Source organism: Vombatus ursinus, unplaced genomic scaffold (assembly GCF_900497805.2).
Source record: "Vombatus ursinus unplaced genomic scaffold, bare-nosed wombat genome assembly UNPS02015175.1, whole genome shotgun sequence".
In the NCBI taxonomy this organism is placed as follows: Eukaryota; Metazoa; Chordata; class Mammalia; order Diprotodontia; family Vombatidae; genus Vombatus; species Vombatus ursinus.
Genome location: NW_020954953.1, coordinates 17,688,205 through 17,700,564, shown reverse-complemented (window position 1 = coordinate 17,700,564; position 12,360 = coordinate 17,688,205). Strand labels below are relative to the sequence as shown.

At 37.6% G+C, this 12,360-nt stretch overlaps 1 protein-coding gene across 1 annotated transcript in view; it reads left to right on the top strand.

Moving 5' to 3' along the window:
- Positions 1 to 10,183: 10,183 nt before the first annotated feature.
- LOC114031453 (NADPH oxidase 3-like) overlaps positions 10,184 to 12,360 on the top strand; it is a 101,321-nt gene continuing 99,144 nt past the window's right edge. Inside the window, exons 1-3 of the mRNA XM_027846513.1 lie at positions 10,184 to 10,246; positions 10,869 to 10,964; positions 11,073 to 11,183. Coding sequence (XP_027702314.1) covers positions 10,202 to 10,246; positions 10,869 to 10,964; positions 11,073 to 11,183 — 252 coding nt within the window. The 5' untranslated portion in view covers positions 10,184 to 10,201. The remainder of the gene's footprint in view (positions 10,247 to 10,868; positions 10,965 to 11,072; positions 11,184 to 12,360) is intronic.

Genomic DNA, 12,360 nt, shown 5'->3' with positions numbered 1-12,360 from the left:
TTCAAGAATAGAGATGGTATCATCCACCTCTTTGGTTCCCTTTTAATACCTAATACAGAGTTATATTCACAATATTCTCAGTTAATCCTGGTTGAGTAAAAGAAATGTTGAGTGAACCAAAAAATTATGAATCGGTTGTTGAATTAGCCTAAATGAAAATTAGCCCAGATGAATATTCTTAACTATGTTTGTAGCAAAGATGATTTAAAAATTGGACTGCATAGGACTCATTTAACTCCAAGAATGAAAACAAAACCTACCCAAGTAATAGTAACTCAGATTCATATGCGTATTAAGATTTACGAAGCACTTTTCTCACAATAATTCTGTAAGTGTGCTATTATTTTTCCCATTTTACAGATGAAAAACCGAGGCTTCATTAAGCAACTTGCCCACAGTCACAAAGCTGGCACAGACAGAACTGTAATATACATGGAATCTTGAAGAGCTAAAAGAGAACTCAGAGGTCATTTTCTCCAAACCTCTTCTTTTTAATTTGTTTTTTTTTCTAGCAAAGATCTGTCCTCTGTCTCTCCCACATCTCTTCCAACCTGCTTTTATTTGTTTGTTTGCCAGTTTCATTGTTTACTTATTTATTTGCAGATAAAGAATAGAGGCCCAGAGAAGTAAAATTTGCCCAGAGTCTTGCCCAGAATCACATAACCAGTAAGGGGCAGAGTCTTGGAGGAAGAGGATCTTAGGTCAAGATCCCATACCAGTCAATCATTCAATGAACATTTATTAAGCACCTACTATGTGCCAGGCACTGTACTAAGCACTAGGGATGCAGAGAAACTTAAAAGACAAAAGACAACCCCTGCTCTCCAGGAGCTCACAATCTAAAAGAGCAGACAATATACAAATAACTATGTAAAACCAAGCAGTATTTCCAACAAAACCTGGAGGGAAGGCACTAAAATTAAGAGGATTGGGAAAGATCTCCTTTAGAAAGTGACATTTTAGTTGAGTTTTGAAGGAAGCCAGGGAAACCAGGAGACAGAGAGGATTCCAGGAATGGGGGATATGGAGGGCAAATGCCTGGAGTCAGGAGGTAGAGTTTCTTGTACAAGCCCCAGCAAGGAGACTAGTGTCACTGAATCAGAGAGTACAGGAGGCAGGAGAAGGGTGAGAAGGCAGCAGTGACGTGGAGATGTAAGATGTAAGAGACTGATAAAGTGGGAGGAGGCAGTTTATAAAAGAGCCACCAACCTCTCCATCAAACATATGAAATAATATTTGTGTCATATTTGTTCTTTAATTAAGCTGCTTGAATATAAAATATCAATTTAATTTATAGTTTTCTTTAAAGTTTTTCCAGGTCCTTGAGTCTTTCAAAAAGCAAAAAGAAGTGAAATCAACACAATGATCACTGTGAATATTCCTTGGAAACAAGGACCCCTCAATCAATGTAGGGATTTGAATTCTACTAATCCTAACACAGCACCATGCACAAGGAGATGCTGACTAAGCATTTGTTTTGGATCCAGATGATGATATTTGGTTATTGGGAACAGGGACAGGCAATGTTTCTTTAATGCTTAAGTAGGAGAGAATCGCTTGCAGGTGCTGCTTTTTCTAGGCTGAACTCCTCTGCACTATCTACAGGGAGCTCCAGTTTTTAGTATGCAGCAGCAAAAGCTCGACGATGATCAATCTTGCCCTTGACGATCAAAGAGTTCCTTTGTTGGGTCAGCCACTCTTTAACTGTGAAACACTAAAGCAGCTAAAAATATAATGCTGAAGGATTCTAGTCTAAGAGAGCTATGCAGCACAAGTGCTGTTGGCTTTCTATTTACTATAAATTTGCTTGCTTTTAGGATTTTGTCCCTCCAACTTAACGTCTCTGCCTCATTTTCCTCCTCTGCAAAATGGGGATGATAATTGCATGCACATCACAGGTTGTTGTGAGGACCAAGTGGGATAGAATATTTAAAGCCTTTGCAAACCTAAAAGTGCTATATAAATGCTAGTTATTATTTTTTTCACTAAAGAAGAATAATACAGTATGAATTTTTATTGAGGGTTTTTTTTATCCACATTATCGTTAATTTGGAGCTAATGAAATTCTTTTCTTTCAAGGCTTGCCTCAGGTGCTACCTCTTACACGAATTCCCAACCTCCACCAGCAAATGACATATTGTCTAGACTTTGTCCTTGGCCCCTATCACATTATATCCTATTGCATATGGATTTTTTCAGTCAATTAACATTTATTAAGCACATACTATGTGCCAGGCACTGTACTAAGCACTGGGGATGCAAAGGAAAAATGCCTGCTCTCAAGGAACTCATGGTCTAATTAATGTGGGAGACAATATGCAAACAGCTATGTACAAACAAGACATATATACAGGATATATTGGGGGTAATCCCAGGGGGAAGCTACTGAGTAAGGAGTACTAGGAAAGGCTTCTTGTAGAAGTTAAGACTTCAGCTGAGTCTTGAAGGAAGCCAAGGAAGTCAGAAGGTATAAATGAGGAGGGAGAACATTCCAGAACTGAGAGAAAGTCAATGAAAATGCCTGGAGCCAAGAGATGGAGTGCCTGTGCTCAAGTGTAGAGTATTGTGGGGAGAAGGCTTAAGAAGATTGGAAAACTAGAAGAGGTTGGGTCATGAAGGACCCCTCAAAAGCCTTAAAAGAACATTGTATATTTGGTTCCGAAGGTGATAAGGAGCCACTGGAGTTTACTGAACAGAGGAGTGACATGATCAGACCTAACTTAGGAAGATCATTTTCACAGCTGAATGAACAATGGACCAGGAGTGGGGAAAGATGAGGTATAGAGGCCAGGCAGCAGGCTATTGTGATAGTCCAGGTGTGACAGGAAGAAGCCTTGCACGAGGGGGTTTGTAGAGTGGTTTGCATACATGTTGTACCTTCTTCATAATCTTCATGAGACCAAAGGTTATGTCATTTATCATTTCATGAAATTACAGAATCTCACATTTGTGAAGGTATTTAGAGGGCATTGATTTCATTCCAAGAAAACCCTAAACAGGGTCATGAAGAGTCAGATACAACTGAACAATAATAACACTTGGTACTTCTGTGACATACCTGAGAAACATTGTTGTTCAGTCGTTTCAGTTGTGTCCGACTCTTCATGACCCTGTTTGGGGTTTTCTTGGCAAATACTGGAGTGGTTTGCCATTTCCTTCTCCAGATCATTTTACAGATAAGGAAACTAAGGCAAATAGGGTTGAGTGACATGCTCAGGGTCATACAGCTAATAAGTGTCTGAGGCTGAATTTGAACTTAGGTCTTCCTGACTCCAGTCCTGGTACTCTATCCACTGTGCCACCTAGACACCCCACCTAAGAAGTAGTTCAAGCATTTAATAATAATAACTAGCATTGATAAAGTACTTTAAGGTTTACAAAGCACTTTTACAAATATGATCTTATTTTATTTTCAAGAGATAAGTGCTATTATTAGCCTCATTTTATCCACTTTACAGATGCAAAAATTGAAGTAGGAAGAGGTTAAGTCACTTGCCCAGTGGCACAGAATTAATGTATATGTCTGAGGTCAGATTTGAATTCAGGTCTTCTTGATTCTAGGTCTAGATCTCTATCCACTGTGCCACCTTCTTCCCTCCCTTTGTTTAGAAACTTCCAGAGAAGGTAGATGTATTGCATCCTCAGGCAGCCTATTCCATGCTTGGACAAATCTAATTGTTAGAAAATTTTTCCTTCTATGCCCAAAGGGCTATAAAACCATGCATATCCTTTGATCTAGCAATACCACTAGTAGGTCTGTATTCCAAAAGAGATTTTAAAAAAAAACGAAAAGAAAAAGGACCTAAATATGTACAAAAATATTTATAGCAGCTCTTTTCTGAGGGTAAAGAATTAGAAATTGAAGAGGTGCTCATCAATTGGGGAATGGCTGAACAAGTTGTGGTATGTGATTATGATGATATACTATTGTAGTATAAGAAATGATGAGCAGGATGCTCTCAGAAAAACCTGGAAAGAAAGTGAAATAAATGAACTGTGTACAAAGTAACAGCAATATTGTAAGATGATCAGCTGTGAATGACTTGGCTATTCTCAGCAATACAATGATCCAGGACAACTCTGAAGAACTTATGATGAAAAATGCTAACCATCCTCAAAGAAAGAATGAAGGGTGTCTGAATACAGACTGAAGCAAACTTTTTTTTAACTTAATTTTTTTTTAGTTTTTTTGTCTATATTTTCTTTCACACTGTGATCATTATAGAAATGTTTTGCATGACTACACATGTATAACCTATATCGAATTGCTTGCCTTCTCAATGAAGGAGGTGAGGAAGGAAGAAGGGGGAGAATTTGGAACTCAAAGTAAACATTAAAAATTGTTTTTACATGTAACTGGGGAAAAATAAAATACTAAATAAAGCATTAAAAATACAAAAACATAAGGTTTTTCCTCACATCAAGCTTAAATCCACTTCTCACAACTTCTACCTATTGTTCTTCTTCTCTCCTCTGGGAAAAAAATAGAATAAGTCTAATCCTTATTTCAAATAACAGACTTTCAAATATTTGAAGACAGCTATCACATCTCCCTACATTCTCCTACAGTATGTAGGACTCATAATTAGCACTTAGCTCAGTGCCTGGCACATAACAGGCACTAAATAAATGCTTCTTGACTGACTGACTGACTCACTAATACTCCTTATAGAGTTGGAGGTAATCCTGTCTCTGTCACTTACCATCTATGTGACCTGAAGCAAATCATTTAACCTCTCTGGCCCTCACATTCCACATCTATAAAATGAAAGAATTGAGCTAGATGGCCCTTCCAACTTTAAATCTAGTATCATATATTCTTGAGGTTCTTTTGACCAAGGCAGAAAATGTTTTTGTATCCCTAGTCCTAAGCATAGTGACTTAGACATAGTGGGTGCTTAGTGAATGTTTATTGAATACAGCAGTGGACACTGCCTTTTGCATTAACAAGACTGATTACATCCATCTTTCAAAACAAATAAGGCAACATTCATTTCACTGGCTTTCAGGCATTTGTGACTAATGGGCAAGGGAATACTGTCTAGTTCACAGTACATATGCTTTTAAGAACCATGTTTGGTAGCAGTGTCTACTTAAAATGAAATGGTTTGCATCTTTACAGAGGTGGGGGATTGTGGGTATGAAATATTATATACACTTGTCAGACATTTTGTTAATTGGTTTTGCTGATGTGGCTTTTTTTCTTTTTTAATCTTTATTACAAGATATAGCAAGATGGCACAGTAGATAGAGTGCTGGGTCTGGAGTCAGGAGTACATGAGTTCAAATGCAGCCTCAAACACTTACTGTGTGACCTTGGGCAAGACCCTTCACTTTGTTTGCCTCAGTTTCCTCACCTGTAAAATGAGCTGGAGAAGGAAATGGCAAACCACTCCAGTATCTTTGCCAAAAAAACCCCAAATAGGATCACGGAAGAGTCAAACACAACTGAACAACAACTGTTCTCTGTATAGGGGAACAGAAAGAGCCATATTTAGAAATGAAATGAAAGTGAAGTAAAAACAAATGGCAACTATTAAAGTAAGATTTTGAGGAGGAAAAAGAAAATCATTTGTTAGTGAGTTTTTGAGTAAAGCAAGTAATCTTCAGTACACCTAACTTTCTTCCCTGTCATGTAGCATGAGATTCCCCATATTCAAGATTGCCTGGCATGCTGCAGATTTCCTTGTCTATATTTCCATGGGTCACTAGCAGCTTCCATCATCCTAGTCTACAAGGAATTCTCCAGCCAGTCCTTTGGGATTTCTTGTCCTATCCCAGGTGCTTCTTTTGAATATTGAAAACAAGGGACAAAAGTGGTTAACATTCTGATCATATTTGCCTTATCCCAGCTCCCCCTTCTCCCTTCCCCTTCCTGACTGTTTTTCTCCCTGCCTGACTTTGCCCCAGATAAGCACTAGGATTCAGAGGGGTAGCAATTTTAGCTGTGGTCTTGCAAAGTCCTTTAAAATCACTTTGGCTAAGACAAACCTCATTATCCTAAACAGCAGAACCTGTCGATACTTGTTCATGATGTGTAGGCATAAAATGTCATGAGGAAGCAGACAGAAGATAAGGATCCTAGAGCACCTGGCACCTGCACAGCCCTCAATGTACTTTGTGCTGTCTGTCACAATCCCTGCATCAGAGCCAGAGAGCACAAGGTTCAATTGAAGCTGGCTCTTGCTCTCAAGATAAGAACTGACATCTGCAATCTAATCAACTTGGAGACCAACTATGTAATCTGATGGCTTGGGATGTCTTTTAACTGAGAAAGAGGCAACACCCTCCACAGGTCATAGCTATGAAACTGGAATGACATTGATGTTAACAATAAGAGCCTGTGTCTAGGTGGGGCTCAAAAGTCTAAAAGGGCTTTCCCAGCACTTAGCACAGTGCCTAGTAAATGGTGGTGTTGTTGTTCAATCATTTCAGTCATGTTCAACTCTTCATGACCCCATTTGAGATTTTCTTGGCAAAAATACTAGAGTGGTTTGCCATTTCCTTCTCCAGATGAGGAAACTGAGGCAAACAGGGTTAAATGACTTGCCTGGGATCACACAGCTAGTAAGTGTCTGAGGCTGGATTGGAAATCATGAAGATGAGGCTTCTTGATTCCAAGTCCAATGCTCTATCCACTGTGCCATCTAGCTGCCCAGCCTGATGAATAGTAGGTACTTAATAAATACTTATTGAATGAATAATTGGCCGACTCACTGACTTCTCCCAACAATTCTTTGCAGGAAATAATATTGTTCCCATTTTGATATTTATTTAAAAAACACACACAGACACACTGTTCCCTAGTACCACAATAATTTTAAAAGGAATGCAGTGGGATTTTAGTTCTTTTTTTTTTTCAAAAAAAAAGCACATGTTTAAAGCTTATGTTTAAATATCAGAGACTGGACTAGAACTCAGGTCTTCTGGGTCCAAGGTTCTACTGGTACACTGTCCCCAGTTGAGAAGAGAAGGTTTTAGCATTTATTGAGAGAACTTGTTGAATACTGACTGAATATGACATTTTGGAGTGGGGATGATGGGGGTGGGGTCTTATATTTCTCTTTGGTCCTAATCTTGCCATTCACTAGCACTGTGATTTCAACAAGTACATGACTCTTTCTCAATGCCTCAGTTTCCTTATCCACAAAATTGGGCAGTTGGATTAGATGGTCTCTAAGGTCCCTTCCAGCTCTGAGATGTTGTGATATAATTGGCCAAGTGTAGTGAAGTTGTGGTCAGAGTACCTGGGCTCAAATCCTCACTCTGCCACTTTCTGCCTGCATGACCACAGGAAAGTCACTTAACCTCTCTGGCCCTCAATTTCCTCATCTGTAAAATGAAGAGATTGGACTAGATTACATCTCAGGTCCATTATAAAGGTGAATCTATGATTCTATGACCACAGTATTTTCCCTAAAAAGAAAATCCTCTGAAAAAAAATGAATCCTCTGAAAAAAAAAAAAAAGAGCTACCCAAGGCACATTTTCACAATGCAAATCATAACTGCTTCTTGGTAATAAGTCCCATGGATGCTATGAATGAATAATAAATATAGCATCCAGTTAATTCAATGTAGTTCTATGTATTCGAATGGGAATTAACCAACCTTATTTTTAAAGTAATGTTGGACATCTCTTTAAAACTAAGTCATCAAATGATGTTTTTAATGTGGGTCTGGAAATACATCCAGCAATTAACAAAAATTGTGGCCACCCTTTATTACTCCGTAATATGTCCCTTTATTATTTGGATTACTATGTGAAAGATATAAAAGATGAGAAATTTTCAAATCTTCCTCATACTCACCAGACCAAAAATAGAAGAGATAGTGTAAAACTGTAGGTATATTTCCCTCTGAATTAATTTTTATAACCCAACCAGGTAAGACCTCAAAGATATGTAAATCCTAAACACTTCAGGAATAATAACAAATTATTTCACGATGGAAGATTATTGGCTTAGAGGAATGAATATGAAGATTTCAAATCTACAGTAAGTGTACTTTAAAGGAAATGACTGTAGCAATTTCCCTAGCTAAGCTATAATCTCAAGTTAATTTTGCCAGAATACTTATGATTTGATCCATTTCTACAAGGAAACAAATCAGAAAGAAGGCTCATTTCTGTGGCTTCTAAATAAAATTGAGGTTTAAAATATTTTTACTGGCACATGAAAGCATCAGACCATCCCTGTCCAAGTAATCTTGCCTGTCTCTGAAAACATGCCTGTCTGTCTGCTTGCTTGTCCATCTATGCATCTGTTCGTTCTGACATTGTTTATGGGAAGCCAGAATGCTTGAATGAGTGATGAAAATATTTAACAACATTTGATTTGATTGAATATTGAACTTTTCTTTCAAATCTTTGATGTTGTACAAAACCAAAGTGGAAGGGGGAGAATAACAGGAAGAGAGAGGAAGTAAGGAATGAGATATATAGCACATAGAAAAGGTCAACATTGTGAAATGGATAATAGAGGGGCTGCTTTAGTGTCAGGGAGAGCTGAGTTCAAGACCTCCTCCTGACCCATTTTAGCTAGACAAGTCACTTAATCTCTCCATGCTCTAAGCAAGGCTTTAAGACTGAAAGGTAAGGGTGGGTTGTCCACCCACATTGGTAAAAGGAGTTTCTGTCATAGAAATTACATATATTAGTGAAATCATTGGTTTAGACCCATATCATAAAATTCATGTAATAATAGCTGACATTTATAAGGTACTTTATGGTTTGCAAAAGGCTTTTTATATTTTATTTCATTTGATTCTCCCACCACACCTATGAAATAAGATCCTATTATAATCTTCATTTTACAGATGAGGAAATAGGCTGAGTAACAAATGTAACAAAGTAGCAAAATATGTAACAAAGTAACAAAGATGAGGTTACATAATAGTAGATGTCTGAGGTAGAATTCAAATCTGAGTCTTCCTAAGTCTAGGTCCAGTTTTTCATTATGCCAAGCTAAATAAGATATGTATTTAATCCACTGAATGACTATGCCCTTATTCATAGTTGAGTGTTGTGTATTATGGGCAACAATTAATGAAAGACACATAATAAATGCTTATTGATTGATTGACTGATTGACATATAAGCCATATTGATACAAACACAGAAGTTAGATCTTCTATCGGTGACCTTGTATAAGTCCCTTCACCTCTCAGGGTCTGTTTCCTCCTCTGTAAAATGGAGGGTTGAACTAGATGGGTCCCTGAGATCCCTTCTGGCTCTGCCCCTTTTATCCTATGATCTTAAGTTGCAAGAAGAGCTTAAGTCTTAAATCAGAGAACAACCCCCATATTCCACTTTTTTCCTGTTATTTCATCTTTAAAACTTTTGGCCTGAACCATCCAGACAATTATCCCCATATCCATTCACAAACCCAGCAGTAGGTATAATTGGTGTCCTAGGAAGGAAGATGGAGTCACAAAAGTGGCCCTGGTTTGGGGGCAATTTTAAAGAAATGCCAGTCTCACAGCACTGGCCCTGAGAAAATAATGTTTGACAAATATATAGATTGTGTGTGCATATTAACACATAAATACAAAGTGATGAGGCAGTCTCCAAAAACACAAACAGCTCAATCTCATTCTTCTATGTTCATATGTTGTACATACATAAAATGTTCTTACCTGCAGCATTTTTTTCTTCTCAGCTTCATCGTATGCTTCTTCATTTTTACCAATTAATATTCATTGAGCTCTTATTTTTGTCTAGATTTAAAGGTTTTCTGAAAGATTGGATAGCAGGGACAGCTTATATAAATACCAAAAAACATGACGAAAAATGTTTTTTTTTCTTCATTTAGGCTTCTGAGTTCAGTTATTTATTTCATGAATTTGTCCAATTAGGTATTATAATCTTGACTGCAACCATGTAGAAAATGGAGTAGAAAGTGTATGAGGATAATTTAATAACAACAGCTTTCCTCTCTTGTGAAATATTTTGGAGAAAAGAATCATTAGACAGAGGTTTGCTTTTTATTTACTTAGGTCATGAGGCATGTCAGTTTGGTGATCTGCTCTTGGCAGGAAGTCCTTAATTAGAAATTCCTAGAAAGCGCATCTCCCAAGGAGGTGCCTATTAAGACCTAAAGACAAAAGGAGTTAGTAGGAAAGCCCTTATGAAGGGCAGAAAATCCAGGCTAAGGTGAAGAAAAAGAGTAAATTGCTTCTCAGCATAAAAGCAAAACCATTCAGATGGGGTGCTGGATTTTGAATGAAAGTCTGTCTGTCGTGTTACTAGTAAGTAGCTCTTTACTTTTCAATGTTACAAAATATGTTAAACATACTTTGAATCTGAGTGTGTCAGAATGTTAAGTGATTTCAAGTATGACACAAAAACAGAGATCTGATTAGGAAACATTCAATAGTCATATTTAATCTACCCTTAAAGAATTATGTAAAGTTGTTTGTGTGAGCAAGCTCATTTTCAATTATTTTTAAAGTCAAGTATTTTGTTCTTGCATAATGTATGAATTGGCTTCTGGAAATCAAATGAGGTCTTCAAACCAGCCTGTAAGATTGGGGTCTTTCTCAAGTACTTTTTGAGGTTTTTGTCTCCCTTCTTCTAGATGTCATTGACCTTTAGTAATGTCTCATTGGGAATTTCCAACCTTCTGAGGTTTCAAAACAGCTTGGAGTACTTCCACAGGTTTTTAAACATATAATAAAAATATTTACAATTTATTACTGTTATAATTACCACTAAAAACAATTTGATAATAAGGAAGGGGGTGCTGCATTTCTGATTAGCATGATGAAATTCTAATTTAATTTTTAAAGACCTGTAAGTGATTCTGAATACAGGAAAAGGTTGACGATGGTATTGATTGACTCACTGTCTCCATTCTCTTCTGTATTCCAGCTGTCATGGTTGGGAGGGAATTTCTATCTGTTTATTGACACATTCCATTGGTATGAAGAAGAGGATGCATTTCTTTACACACGGGTTATTCTAGGTGTAAGTAAAAGTTTGTGAATTTTTGGAAAATAATATTCTTTTATCTTCATCTTCCTTCTTTTTAATTTGCCTCTTTTTTTTTTTTTTTGGACTTTTATCCACACACAGTCAGCCTTGGCTTGGGCAAGAGCATCAGCGGTGTGCCTGAACTATAATTGCATGTTAATTCTATTACCCATCAGTCGAAATTTCGTTTCATTTTTGAGAGGAACAATCACTGTAAGTACCACACCCAGCTTGACTTTTCTCTGTGGTCAGCATGGCCATTAATCCAGTGTCTGACCAGGGCCTTCCAAATAATGTATGTTTAATAAATGTTGGTTGAATTGAATTATCTCAATTTGGAGGAGGAGGGTGTCCATGCCTTTGATTTCATGTATTTAGGGAACTCTCACGATAATAGCTCCCTCCATGGATGTTGTCAGGACAGTTAGGTGGTACAGTGGATAAAGTGCAGACCCTGGAGTCAGGTGGACTTGAGTTCAAATGTGGCCTCAGCTACTTACTAGCTATGTGATCCTGAGTAAGTCACTTAACCCCTATTTAACCTTAACCCTCAGTTCTTCATCTGTAAAATGGGGACACACTGGAGAAGGAAATGACAAACCATTCTGCTATCTTTGCCAAGAAAACCCCAAATGGGGTCACAGAGAGTTGGACATGACTGAAACAACTCAACAGCAACAACAGGTGGTGTCACCTTTCTAGATATTGTTATCAATCTGTAGCTTACAGTCTTGCAGAATCACTTGGGGCACTGGGAGTTTAACTGAATTGTCCATGATCACACAGCTGGCATGCGTCAGACTGCTCCCCTTATATACTTATGCAACATTGCCTTTCTAATCCATGTTACCCTAGTCAAAAGCTAAATGTGCTTCATATAAGGCTTAGTTTGCTCAAAAGATCTGTGTTTGTCCAGAATGGGGAGCTCCGAGTGTGGGAACTCCTTCCACCAACATTTATACATCATAATAAATATTGATATTTGAACTTGAGTTATTTGGCTTTCAAAATGTACTCTCTATCCACTGTGCCTCATTCTCTTTTCAAGTCTTAACATCCCTTTTAAACTAAGGTTTATGTCTTCCTAAGAGGGGAAACCGGTGATTAAGCCAGGAAATCAGAATTTCTAATTATACTCTCACTTCTGCCATTTACTCCCTACAAGATATTGGCCACATCATTCAACCTCTCCGTATCTCATTGGCTCTGTCTGAAAAATGGAGTTAATGAACTTGACCTGATTCACAAAGGTAAAACTACTATAGCAGCATGAATTCTCACCATTTCAAATTCAAAGAACTTACATAAATAGTTCAGCAGAGAGCCCACAAGGAAACATCTTACAGAATAATGGAATTTGAAAACCCAAGTCACTGGATTTCTTAGAGCT